Here is a 13,547-nt window from a genome sequence, read left to right on the forward strand (position 1 = left end):
TGCCAGTGGCACCAGGATGGGCTGGACCCCTTCCCTGGGGGCTGCAAGGGCTGTGCTGTGAGTAAGCCTGTCCATCCCTCTGTCTGTCCATCCAACTGCTTGGTCACAGACCTACAACCACAATAAGTGGTTCAGGCACTAAAAGGCAGTGGGCAGGGGATGCAAACCTCCCCATGGGCAACACACAGGGAAACGTTGCCTCAGTAGGACCCTGGTGAGTGGGGCTCAGGCAAGTGCAGGCAGAGGACATCTGGCAGCCAACAAAGTGACCCCACTGTGTTCTGAACCTGAAACTGTTTCCGGGGCTCTCCTAAACCTGCCTTTGATTGCAGAGCCGAGGGTTGGCATTATGAATGTAGCTTTGCAGCTGAATTTTGCTGCAGGAAGGGGAAAGGGTGATAGTGGCAAAGGAAAAAGCAGCTCTGGAGGGTTTGCAGTGAGTGGATGAGCAGCAGAAATGTGAACTAGATCAGCACAACCTCATACAGAAATGCCTTCACTGACACTGAAGTGCACAAAAAAACATTTTGAGAGATATTTTCAGCATAGGTCTGACCCTATCATAAAGCATTGCAGCTCGTCCTACCTTGTACACTCGTGGTAATTAGAGGTGATTTTATCTTGGCTGGGCCACGACTGTGGGTCTGTGGGCTGGTGTGCAGAAATGATGCTCAGAGCATGAGTCCATACCTCAGCTCCAGATCCTCCTTGGCTGCAGCAGCACCTGGCATGGCAGGGACTGCCAGGGACTGAGCTGCTCCCCAGGACGGGTGGAACCTCTGCCAGGCAGTGAGGTTCCCTCCAGTGCCAGAGAAGTGATGGATCAGCAGAAGACAGTAGTAATTGCCAGGAGGCTTTCAGGCAGAAAGCAAGGCTCTCACTTGAGGACAGGCTGATGTAAGTCAGCATGTAAATTGGGGACAACATAAAAATAATTCCAGCCGAGCTCCTAGGAAGAAACCTATGAACAAAAAAATGTTGTTGCTAAGAAATGTGAAAATAGAAAACAATAATGTGGTTCCTTCCAGGGTAATAAAAGTGTATCAGCATTGTGCCTGCTCTCTCGTACAGATCGCTTGCTCGTGACAGTAAATTCAGTACTGCCAAAATGGGTACATCTGTGGCCATTGATGCTTCACATCATGGAAATATCAAATGTTTCTGATGGCTGTTCATTACCCTGTGCTTGAGAGGGGAGCAATCCTTTGCCGGCTCCATTATTTCCATGACAGCAAGGAAATGACTATGGGAGGTTTAAAAATGAAAGAATACAGCAAGGTTAGATGGATGGAACCTCAACAGCCTGTTGCTGTTCACTGTGGTTGATGCTAACCCCGGGTCTGGGAGGCACCTCACTGTCTCCAGAGTGATGGAAAACCAGGACTACTTTTTGCTTCCAGCTAATTGACGATTCATAAACTGTGAAGTTTGACCTTGAAAATCTGCAGAGAAGTTATTTTGAAGGGTGACGATGTTGCAGCGCAGCTGCTCAGCCAGGAGGAGCTTTAAGCGTTTGCTGGATTCCAGATCTGCCTCAGCTGATGCAAGGATCTGAAGAGTTGCATCTTCCATATTCTGTGGAGATCCACACCAAGGAGCTGAGGGATGGATGTGGCTGGTGTACAGCACACCAATGCTCCCTTGTCATCTTAGTAGTTTTAAAATGAAAACCAGCTGATCTTACACACGTTTGCTGCCGTGAGGGGATTGACATAGGGTCAATCGCAACAAAAAAAGGGTGATAAAATTCTGGGTCACAAAATAAACCTGTCCTGCAAGCACACCAGGACAAGCAGGAAAAGGCAAGAGTCTGCCCAGCTGACAAGGGCCAGCTTTATATTTTTATCTCAAAACACAAAATCTTATCCTGGTTCAGTCCTTTCTCTAGAAGAGAATCATTTGGTTTGAGGATATTGTCAGCAGATCGAAGGGTTGAAATCTGGCCAAGGTGGGGTGTATGAGTGTAGTTGGGTTTTTTCCCTCTGGGCACAGCTGAACTCTGTCATCTTCTTGACTAATTTGAATCTCTGGTTTTTTAAACAGAAAGCGCAGTGACAACTCTGCCAGTGGCTTCTTACAAATGAATAAAATAACACCATGTCAAAATGCATTTCAACTGTTAGCAAAACAGCATTTTTAATGAATCTCCAAAGCTTTTGGTAATTGAGCTGTGTGTTTGGGAGTGTGCAGTCTCCCAGCTAGTACACTCGAGGGGGAAACACACACAAGACACCATGGGAAGTGGAGCTTTTGCAGTTGAGCGTTGACTCTGGCACATTGAGGAGGTGCTTGCTCTGCACTGCTCTCTGTGGGGTGGCTGCACTGAGCTGATTTAAGCTGACTCAGGGACAGCTGTTGAGCTTGGGGACTGTCCCCCTGACTGGTCACAGCAGCACAGCCACATGGGCTCTCACAGCCGAGTGAAATGCTTGCACGGGCAGAGGAAAATTCAGGAGTTAGAGCCAGGGCTTGTGATCACATTGTGATGGGGGGACTGGGCGCACTGGTGGGAATGTGGGTAGTGGCTGGGGTGCTGAGCATTAGTAGGGGTGCTGGGCATGGCATTAGGGGACTCACTTGAGGCTTTTTTTACTGCCACAACCTGACTGCTTTCTGAGAAGTGTGTCTGCACAGTGCTCTGCCTGGACACTGGTCCTGGCAGCATAGGAGGGTCATTTATGAGAAAGTCAAAAACCTTACTAAAATCAGGCTGTGTGATACTTCTTATTTCCATGCTATGTGCAGGACACCTCTGTTCAGAGGAGGAAATAAACGTGGTCTGACACAACTTGCTCTGGATAATGCCGTGGTGCCCAAATGCATCTGCTCGGCTGCTCTGTGATGGGTACAGCTCCTTCATTCAAGTCCTTGCCTCCTGCATTTTCACTTAGCACTGGTGTTAACTGGGCTGGGCAGCAATTCCCTGCCCCTCCTTGCCTCCATAACTTGCCCAAGCAAGTGCCCCACCAGCCATGGATGTTTCCATCCCTTGATAGAGAAGAAAAAACCAGCAAATGGGCTTCATATGGAGGGACAGGACTAGGACAGGTTTGTCACTGCACCATCTGGCACAGCACGTCCCTAAAGCACCTACTGCAGGGAGCTGGGAGGAACAGGTAGACTAGACATGACTTACGAGGAAACTTCTGCTTTTTCCTTTTCCCACATTTCTTACACTCAACCTCTGAGCGCTGCCAAGGGCAGGCTGGAGGGGGGCTGTGAGACTGTGGCTGTCGGTGCTGTTCCCACAGAAAGCTCCACACCCTGGCCTGTCCCCCCCTCGTTTACCAACATTGCTGCAGGTGCTCCCCAGCAAACCCATGGGCAGCGGGTGCTGCTCACAGCCCAGCAGCACAGCCCTGAGGCTCTGGCTTCATAAAAAGCTGTCAGGGAACCTGCAAGATAATGAAACTTTTGCTGTTTGACACATAGTTAAGAATTAAAGAGGGAAAAGTGTACAGTTGGGATGCATAGTGAGAGAACAAAATTTACTGAGGCTAAAAGTCAAACTGTTATGTTAATGAATCAAATTAGCAACTAGAAAAAAAAATGTGGTGGCAGACAGATTTAAAGGAAATTGGAAATTGGTTCCAACATGATACTTTGCTCTAATTGTGTGCAGAGGTGTCTTGATGCAAAACAAAACCGTTCAGAAATGACCTCCCTGAGTTATTGTGCAACCTAACTGGGAAAAAAAAATCTATCTTACTCACAGCAAGTTTGTTTTTACGGATCTTGTGCCTCTCAATTACTTTTTAATGGTCTGCATTGAAAAGAAATTCCTATATGCACACTTGAGAATATGAAAACACCCAAATGATAGCTTATGATTTAGTAGGATTAAAGTATTATGTATGCAGGTGTAGCACGTTTCAGGTTATTAGCAATCCAATCTATTTTTTATGACATTATGGTGTAATTTTCTGTATGGAACTTCAATATAAGTCTTGAGCTGTATCGGAACATAAACTAAAATGTTCCCGACTCTGTCACTTTTCATGGTCTTTACTTTGATTAATAAATCCAACAAGAGCTATAACGTTCTTCAATACGAGGCTACGATCATCCTTCAATCAAAACGTGTCCCTCAGCTTTTTATAACTTTTCACATCAATATGTAGGGCATGAGCAGGAGCAGTGACAGGATTTCATTGCAACTGAGCACGTACAGCTCAGAGGCTCTGCAGAGGATGAGCCTCTTTTTGCTGGCTGCAGTCAGCTGATCTCCTTGGCATGGAGACTCTCCTTGTGCCCTTGGAGACTCGGTGTCACCTGCGGAGAGCTGGGGAGCAGAGGGGAGACATGTATGGCAGAACTGGACGAGGACTCGGCACCCCAAATTTAGATCTTACCTCACTGGGCACTTTATTAAGAAACAGAATTTTTGAAACGCACCCCAGGTTTGGCGTGGAGCTCATGAGGGAGGGGAGGTGAATCGCAGGGACAACCTTTGGTGTAACACTCAGTAACAAAATTTTGTGTCCGCACAGCCTACAAGTCATGACAAACGTAATCCAAACCTGGGCCTCAGGATGGAACCACAGTGCAGACAGGGAGGAAGGATGTATGCTTCAACTCCCCATCTTTGCTCAAGCAGCTGAGTGGATTTTGCATTGCCATTAGCCACCAAGGTCAGGAGGAAGCTCCTCCATGTTCCTGATGACCCATCGTGCCAGTGCTGTCAGGAGCCCCGGACGCGCCACGCACCGCCCACGAAGGGGAAATAACTCACAGGCTTGTCAGGTTGTTCTGTTTTATTTCTGAATTATTCTTTACATTGTACAATATATAAAAATACAGAGTACCCAAAAAAAATTCACAGTGTCTAAAGGCAGTGATTACAGTCTAGGTCACCTTTATGCTAAAGTACCATCAAGTTCAATTGCATAGGAAGGGTGATGTGCCTTCACAACAGAGTCCAATAATACTCTTCAGGTTTTGTTGTTTTGGGGCAAGCATTCTGTGTTGGCATAATTGTTTCCCATGTATCCACGATCCAGTATTGCATCTGTCACTCTCCCACCTCAACTACAAGCTAAATCCTATCATTTCCACCTCACATACCATACATCCTCCCTAAAGCTTCCTCTGTAGGAATGCTCCTATTTAAGTACATCACTTTTAGATATGGGCAGGTTTGGATGCTGTCTAAGGAGGGGTGTGGATAGAAAGCACCCTGCCGAGCAGCTGGCTGGCTTTTACATTGTTTGACATTTTGGTACTAATAACATTTTTGCTTCAGTTATTAATGGCCTGTCCACACCATCCTCTGCTTGACTCTGCAGCCTGCAAATCAGCAGCATCCTGCTGGATTACAGAGCTGTCAGAACCAAGAGTGCAGCATTTATACTTTTCACAATCAGATTTGTTTAAAACCAAATCGTGGCTGGGACCTGCATAAAGCCAAATGCTGCTCTTACAGCACTGAACCCTCTCAAACAGCAGGGGTGAGTTTGCAGCTGAGGCTGGAGGCAGAATGTTAAAAACAAAAAGTTCAAGACCCAAACTTATGTTGAATGCAATTGAGCATTTATATTCGTGGCTATGTAAATAGTGGGTTGCTGGTTTTGCTCCTCCAAGCAGGACTAATACAGACACTAATATTTCCCAAAGGGTCCAAAGGAGGAATTTCCAGATAGAACATGTGAGAGTGGGTAAGTCCCACAAGGACCCAGCTCCAGAGGGGTTTCTGCTGAGTTTTGAAGGCTCTGGCAAACAGGCAACGCAAAATTGGACAGAAACCTCTCTCACCTACCCCAAAACTGCTCTTGAAGCCACCTGATGTTTCCTCTTAACAAGCTTAAGGGAAAGATTCACCTGTTGGAGTTTGGGCTTGGTCATGAGGGCATTACAAAGTGATTTGTTGAAAAAAAAATAAATTCTTCGAACCCCATTTATTGGGTATTTCTCTCTTATACCAGACAGCTCCAAGGGTTGCTGTGCCCTGCCATGCATATGGGCTGCATATGGGCTGGCTCATGGGATCGACAGGGCAAGAAATGGATGCAGAGCCTTGGCCACTAAAGCAGAAAGCTTCAGAGACACACAGGGCACCACGTGCCTGACTCCCATGGGTCTGTGGCTTTTTTTGGAGCTCTCTGAAAACCAAAAGCCATGGGTTTGCAGGCTTTCTGTTTTTCCAAATTTTGTACTAAAACCTCCTAGTGTGACCATAAGGCAAGGCTTGTAATGCAGATCATTAACTCAGAAGGCAGTTACTGACTTCTTAAACATGGAAGATGACAGTTTTCCTGTTCTAACAGATGATGTCTTTTGCTCTAATGGTACAAGATTTGTTACTCCTACTTGCTATTTTAATTTTCTTTGCACGATTACTCCCTACTTATAATTAGAAAAACAATAGAGGGATACACATGAGAAATTTGGGAGCTTATTCTGAAAATATAAGCAGTAACAAGTATCTTTTTCTTAATCACTCTTAACCAGAATGATTCAGGGGAGATTCAGCATTTCTAACTAGAAAAATCAATTTACTTTTCAATTAAAAAATTATATTTCATTTACCTCAAAAATGGGTTTTTAAACGTAATAGGAAGGACACTAGATTTTTACAGGGTTTTTTCTTCGCTTTGTCCCTGTGGTATTTGAATACCAGCACCGCCTTTCTTATTCTAAGTTTCCTCTGCAGGCATTTTGCTAAATATATATATTGCGTGTGTATATATTAAAATATATACTGTATCTATCCACTGATAGATGTATACACTGTTACAAAAAAAGAGTAAGTTGTTACACAAACTTTACATTTACATTTTTATATATATATTTTTATATATATATATAACTCTCCCCCACTACATTTGGTACAAAGAATAAATCAATCTCAATGGACAGCAGTTTTCTCTCCAGGTGGGCTGAACATCAGATTATCACTGGAGCCATCAAATTGTTTGTGTCAGACACGGGCTCCATTCCTTCTCTCTGTTGATTTCAAACCAAATACTTTGTTTTCTGAACGTAAGGCATTAGGAACACTAGTGGAGAGACAATACATGTTCTTCTCCTATAGTATCTGTACAGTTCATATATTTAAGAGCAGCCCTGGCTCACATGCTGAACATTCAAGTGCACCCTTGGAGCAACAGCACCTCTTACACGATGGTTTGATCATCGAGTGGTTTGTATGTTAGCGAGCAGCACAAGGTATTTCTGGTGGGTGACAGCTGCTCAAGGAAAGCCTGACAGCAACAGCACAACACAGCCTGCATAGCACCATCATGCACACCCCTTTGGCTTTTTTCACTTCCATGGAAAAAGAAAGAATAGCCTAATTAAAGATGTTTCCACTACATACTTGGCTGTAACATTTCCATCGTATTTCACACATTGTACACCTGAATACTACCCAAAGGCTTTGCAGAGACACAGTGTCTCCAGACCTACACAGAAACTGCTCAGGGTTCCCCTTCTGTCTTAGAAGTAAAAAAAAGATAAAAAAAAATATTATATGAGTCTTTTGGAAAGCAATATTCCCACAGGAAATGCATTTCCAGTGTACTTTGAGATGGCCTTAGGAATAGGAAATTTTAGCAAGTTTAACATCCAGCTGCAAAAGCAATTCAAACTGATACAGATATTAGAGACCTGATGCTCAATGTGCTGAATTACCTGGATTGCAAGATATCACTGTACATGGTGTCATTAACCTGCCACGCATTAGAGAGCTCATAAAAAATGCAACTCTCACACCGCATTAACATCCTCCTTAAAGAACTGCACTCTCCTGCAAACATTAATTGAGTAATAAGTGTTCTGATTTCTTTTTTTTCACTCTCTCCTGGATTCTGCTTTCTGCTTGAATGGAGACTACAGCCCCTTGCTGTGATTGCCAATTACATGAAAAAGGGCCGAAACCATTTGGATGGCTGGTAAGAAGGAATGTCTTGATGAAACTACAACCACATGCATCACCCTCAAAGCATTTGCCTCCAAGAGCCTCCAATATCCACCTCCTGAGCACAATGGCAGTAATCACCTGTCTTGGTGAGTTGAACACTTAAATAATTTCATCTACTATACAGTACTTTGGGAAAAAAAAATCAGTTTACATCATGTTATTCTGTGAAGCTAAAAATGGAAAAAATGTTTGGGGGTGGAGGGGGAAAGAGAAAGGAAAAATAAAAAATTGAGATAATTGCAAGGTTTGACTTGCTCGCATCCCTCCCCAACTCCAGCTGCAATCTTGCCATGTGCATGGTAATTGCAGAGTGTGTCAATACAGGGAATCTTCTGAAGGGGAAGCTCAGAGACGGCTTTGATTTTACCATGGCTAGAACGATCCTGGGAGCCAGTGTTTTCTCCTGAATCACACAAACTAAATCTGGGCAATCCCATCCTGATAGTCTAATATAATAATTTTCAACCCCATGGCTACATACTTGTTAAAATTACTTTAAATTGGGATCTTCAGTGTTGCTGACAGGAATGTGGAAATTCAGTGAGACAGAGTGAACTCGTCATGGCATGAAGGCACAAAGTCACTGCTCCTCAAATGGAATTTAGGGGCCTGGGAAGAGCCTCTCTGCAGGGGCTGGTACCTGCTACCAGTGCTATCCTGCTTCCCTGGTGTTCCTGTTTCACTCCTGCTGCTCTTGCCTGGCTGTGCTGCTGGAAGGGGTCAGAAGTGCCGAACGCCCGTGTCTACTTGGAGGGTTGCAGCAGGTTGCTTCAGACAGATCTTCTACGTCTGTATCAGCTTAAAATCTATTTAAGAGCACCTCTCTCTCTCCCTCTGCCCCCTCTATTTTACCTGGTGGGACCAGAGCAGAAGCAGGATCAGCTGCTAAATCAGAAAAGCAGCTGCTGAAGATGGGCACTGCTGAGCCGAAGGTGTCCTTGTGGCAGTGCTAATGACCCCACTCTATTACAAATATCCCTACAGCCTTCAATCACTGCAAACTGAAGTCAAACAAAGTAATTTAAAAATGGGAGGCTATTTCATACTTGCACTCTGGTCAAACTGCCATAACACAGGCTTACAGAGCCATGCTGACTCTTCCTCACAGGAAAAGCAATATACTTGTCACAAGCAACACAGTCTTCCTTCATTTCCTACCAGCTGCCTACGTGAAAGAGCTGAGTACACAGCCCAAGCCGGACTTCCAAACAAGTGACTGCAAAGGAACAGCACTGAGCAACAATCAATGTCGGCTTACAGCGAAATCTGGAATTAAGCACAGACAGACAGGACTGCTGGGAACATGGCCGGGTCAGTGGCCAGGCACGGGCATGGCAACTGCTCGAGTAAGATGCAGACGACAAAGCCAAGCTCAGGACCACATGGAGCTCATGCGTATTTCAGGGTGTACTTTTATCTCATGCTCTGTATTGCGACATTCTAAAATCCTTAGCATCAGGAGTTCATTATAAATATTTAGAAACACTGAATGATAACAGCGGTGAACTTGTTCACGTTGCTAACACACTGGATGTAATTGTACATTAAGCACCAGCAATAAGTTTCCTTTTTGCCAAACAATTATGTCAGACAAACATCTGGTTGTAGACAACATGGCTTCTGCATCAGACTAATACAGTTCTTATAGACACAGTCACACACATACACAAAATTACATTTCAAGGCTGGATATACTGTTTAATAGTGCTACCACCCCAATTTACTTCAATAGCTGCAGCAGCATTTGTTTGTTGGGTTGTTTTTCTCAGAAAAATTAAAGAAATATTGGCAAACAATGCACATTACTCAGCTGTGTTACAATTTCACTGGAAGACACTATAAGAATGTGCAGCAGACTTTCTGGGTCATGTCAGACTATGGAAACATTCCTTACAAAAATACCTTACCCCTGCAAAGTCAGAATTATTCACTCTTTGAGAGTAAAGGAACTAAAACCCAATAATAAAACAAGAGGAAATATTAGCCCAAAGCATGGTGATTTCCCACAAGAAGAGCATGGCCTCTAAAGTTGCCTTTCCTGGCAGACGCAATCAGGATCAGAGCTAGAACAAAAGAGTTAACACTGTCTCAGAAAAAAAGAAAAAGGAAGAAAGAAAATAAGCCCATGGCTCTTGTGCGGCAATCATCACATCTCTTTTTCCACTGATATAAACATCTTTGTTTGTTAGGCACTCCAAGTTCATGTCTCCGATGTTATTCCAACATTTACTTTTCTCAGTGTCTCACTGCCTGTATAATTTTAATTAAGACTGGAAACATTCTGGAAAGCTTCTTTGGATAATGCACTTTGTTTGTGTGTTGTTTCTCATCAGCTGAACTGCATATTACCAAAGAAGGCTGCAGAGAGTATTTCCTGTAATATGAAAAGATTCTGTTGAAGATAAAGGGAACACTGCCCTAGAAAGTTACTACTTTTTTTTCCAGAAACATTTAAAAAAAATCAAAAATAAAAAAAGGAAAAGAAAATGTTCTTCAAGTTGTTGGCACGATGGAGTGCTGTTTGGCCTGTCTCACAAGCTGTGTGTCATCCAGCACAGCATTGCTATCCTGGCTCAGGAAGGATGCTCTTCACCAGACAGACACCACTTCCCCAGGAAGGCCACCTCTGGCCTTGCTTGGAGTGCTCCTGTGTGTTGTGTGCTGCTGCACAGCAGCCACCAAGCCCAGCACACATCCTCCTCGACAACGTTGGCCTTGGACAGCAACACTGATCTTCCCGCCATAAACAGCTGCAGTAGTAAGAGCCATCTCCAGCCAAATGTCCACAAAAGCTCTGCAGAATGGTCCATATGCATTTCTGTCCTTGTAAGGAGATGTGCTGTTTACAAGAAATACAATTAACCAAAGGAAAAAAAAAAAAGACCCTACTGTACAATATTTACATCTAGAGGCTGGGCCGGTATTTGGTCCATAAAATCAATTAAAAAAAAATCATATAGGAAGTTATTCAGTCCTGTAGGATCTGTCCATCATCAGCTGTTGGTAAAGGTCCTTCCAGGGGAGGCCTCGGGCCTGTAGTCATATTTATTCAGTGTACTGGGATAATAGGTTGTTGTGTACACATTGGTTTGCTGCAATGGGTAGAAGTTGGTCCTGTCGTCTGGTATCAAATTGTTCTTGTTAAGTGTCTGCAAAAGAGAAGAGGAGATGACAGGCATGGCAACAGTGCTACATAATTACTCTTTTCTACCTGTAGACAGCTCCCTCTCACCTGCCTTCTCCATCATGGTCTCTGCTGTGGCCACCACCACCTTCCCTCCAGCTGGGAGAGTAAGAGGGTACCTCGCACTCGCTATGGGGCTGGTCTGTGTGGGACCACAGCTCCTGCCAGGTCTCCTGCAGCGGACCTGTGCTCAGCTACTGCTAGGGATGGAACCCAGAGCCTTCTCCAGAGTCCTGGAGTCTCCTGGTAGATGGCGTGTTGTCTGAACATCATTGTCACACAAAACCATGCTGGGCCTACACGAAGGTTGGTGATTAATGGCAGCACTGAGTCTAACCTCTTCCAAAATGCTCATGGTACAGCCTGCAGCTCCCTCTCATACCAGTTGCCAAAAGGCAGCTTTTCTCTTTGGAAGAGCAGGTGTGCATTTACCTGATCTCCATCTCCATTGGTAGATATCCAGGTTTGGACCCCCCGATATTAAGTGTGTCACTTCTGTAAGCTACAGTATAAGTAACAAATCATGGTCACTTTTGGAAAATCTAAAATGACTCAAAAAATTTAACAACCACGTAACAATTGTTGGAAACAATAACATAAAAAATGAGAATGACAAATGCCCCTTTTACCACAAAAATTTAGAAATGTTTCTCTTCTCCCTCCCCTCTTCCCACCAGCAAACAGATGTCCCCCTCTCCCCAGATTAAAGCCCGTTGCTATGCCAGCTGTTACCTATGTACAAGGATAAAATCACATTTTATGTGTGTGTGTGCAGTAATTCTAGGGAACTTTCTCCCATGTCACTGTCATCTGTGAATTTGTTGGAGGAACTTTTATAACTTTTTTCAAATAATCCCTGGATTAAATTTCTTATCCCTCTCTCTGGTCTCTGTCACTCAGCAGTGCACCTTTAATGGCTGTTGTGCAGGAAACTCACTCCTTTGATCTAGGAGTCAACACTAGGTGTGCTGCTACGGCATCCTTATGTTCAGGGCACATTTAATTAACAGCACATTTAAACCGAGTAGGAGCATCTCTCCTGTCAGGAGCAGAGGTGGAGAGGTTTAATGAGGCAACAAGTCCTGGGGCCTAATGGTTGTTCTGCCACAACTCAATGTTCCTGGGGGAACCACTTTACCTCAGTTCCCCCTTGAGACAAACACCTCATACCTGACCCAGCTCAGGGCAAGATAAAAACTAATTAATAATGCTCAAGTCTATGAACAACCCAGCTCTGTTAGCTTTAACTGACCCATCTAACTTTGGTCTACTCAATTTCAGGGATTGTGGTTTTGTCAAAGGCAAGAATTATGTGAGGGCAGGTGCAGATGAAAATTTCTGGGGTAGTCCCTGATACCCCCCCAGCCCCAGCAGCAGTGGGGTGACCTGACACCAGTGGAGGCCCAACTTTTAGGAGACTACAGTTGGCAAGTGGGGTCTCACCCTGTGCATTTGCCTGTTGCACAGTCAGGGCTTAGCCACGTCCCAGCTGTGACCCCTGAAATGATCAGCTACCCCAGGCTCAAAGACAAGACCACAGGCAGCACATTTATCTCCCAATTTCTTTGTAATCGAACAGTTTTACTGCGTGAGGAGGGGGAGAGGAGGAGGAAGAAAAGAAAATGCTTTCTTCTAATCAGATAGCAGATTGACAGCTACAACTACCGTGGGAGCTAACAACTCCCAGTTTCATACAAGACATTAGGAGGAAAAGCTTTCCTATGACCAAAGTACCCTGCAAAGAAATTTCCCAGTTGCTGAACAACCCAATGAGTTTTTCAGAAATGAGCACTATCTGAAACATCTAATCCATGAAAACTGGAAGAGACCCAGCCCCCTCCTGGTCTGACTGCCATGTCTCCCTGCCTGGAGTCTCTAAAATGAGCCCACAGCACAACAGCTGTAGGAAACAAGGAGAGAATTTGTACAGGCATGCTGTGACAAATGTTTTCAAAGAATGAGAATTTGTGCCCTTCAATATGAAAGAAAACAAAATGTCATGCTTTGCTCCCAGTCACCTGAAAAAATATTAAGGTAGTGGGGGCAACAGTTGGATGCTTTGTGCTGGAGCCTGGGAAACAAGGAAGTCCTCAATCCTCAGTCCTCTGCTACTTGCTATGCTTCCTTGGGAAATCCAATTAATTGCTCTGTGCTTCTGTATCTTCTGACTCAGCTTGAGAAAAACTTTTATCCCTGGAAAAATGCACTCTACTAAGTACTACCACTGAGTATTTGGGGGAACTGCTCTCTGGCGAACCCCACAGGTGTTCATACCAGCTGTATACAATGAATGCTGTTTGCTATTGGTGTTTCTAGCCCAGGACACCTGCTGCAGGCACCATAACTCCATGGCCACAGTCTGCCACAGCAGGAAGAGGTGACTGAATCCCACTGCTGCAGTTTCTCCGGGCTCTCTTGAAGGTGGTCCAGTATCCAAGCCTTGTC

At 44.5% G+C, this 13,547-nt stretch overlaps 1 protein-coding gene across 5 annotated transcripts in view; it reads right to left on the reverse strand.

Annotated features, from left to right (window-relative positions):
* Nucleotides 1-4,676: 4,676 nt before the first annotated feature.
* The window catches only part of SEMA5B (semaphorin 5B), a 208,555-nt gene continuing 199,684 nt past the window's right edge, over nucleotides 4,677-13,547 (reverse strand). For 2 of the 5 annotated variants that reach the window (XM_017823570.1, XM_017823571.1), the window contains one exon: nucleotides 4,677-11,067. In XM_017823570.1, coding sequence (XP_017679059.1) covers nucleotides 10,912-11,067 — 156 coding nt within the window. In that variant the 3' untranslated portion in view covers nucleotides 4,677-10,911. Of the gene's footprint in view, nucleotides 11,068-11,446; nucleotides 11,605-13,547 lie in introns of those variants that run through there. The other 3 variants (XM_017823573.1, XM_017823574.1, XM_017823572.1) reach the window with 3 other exon arrangements.

The sequence above is a fragment of the Lepidothrix coronata genome, unplaced genomic scaffold (genome assembly GCF_001604755.1).
Source record: "Lepidothrix coronata isolate B3197 unplaced genomic scaffold, Lepidothrix_coronata-1.0 Scaffold103, whole genome shotgun sequence".
NCBI lineage: Eukaryota > Metazoa > Chordata > Aves > Passeriformes > Pipridae > Lepidothrix > Lepidothrix coronata.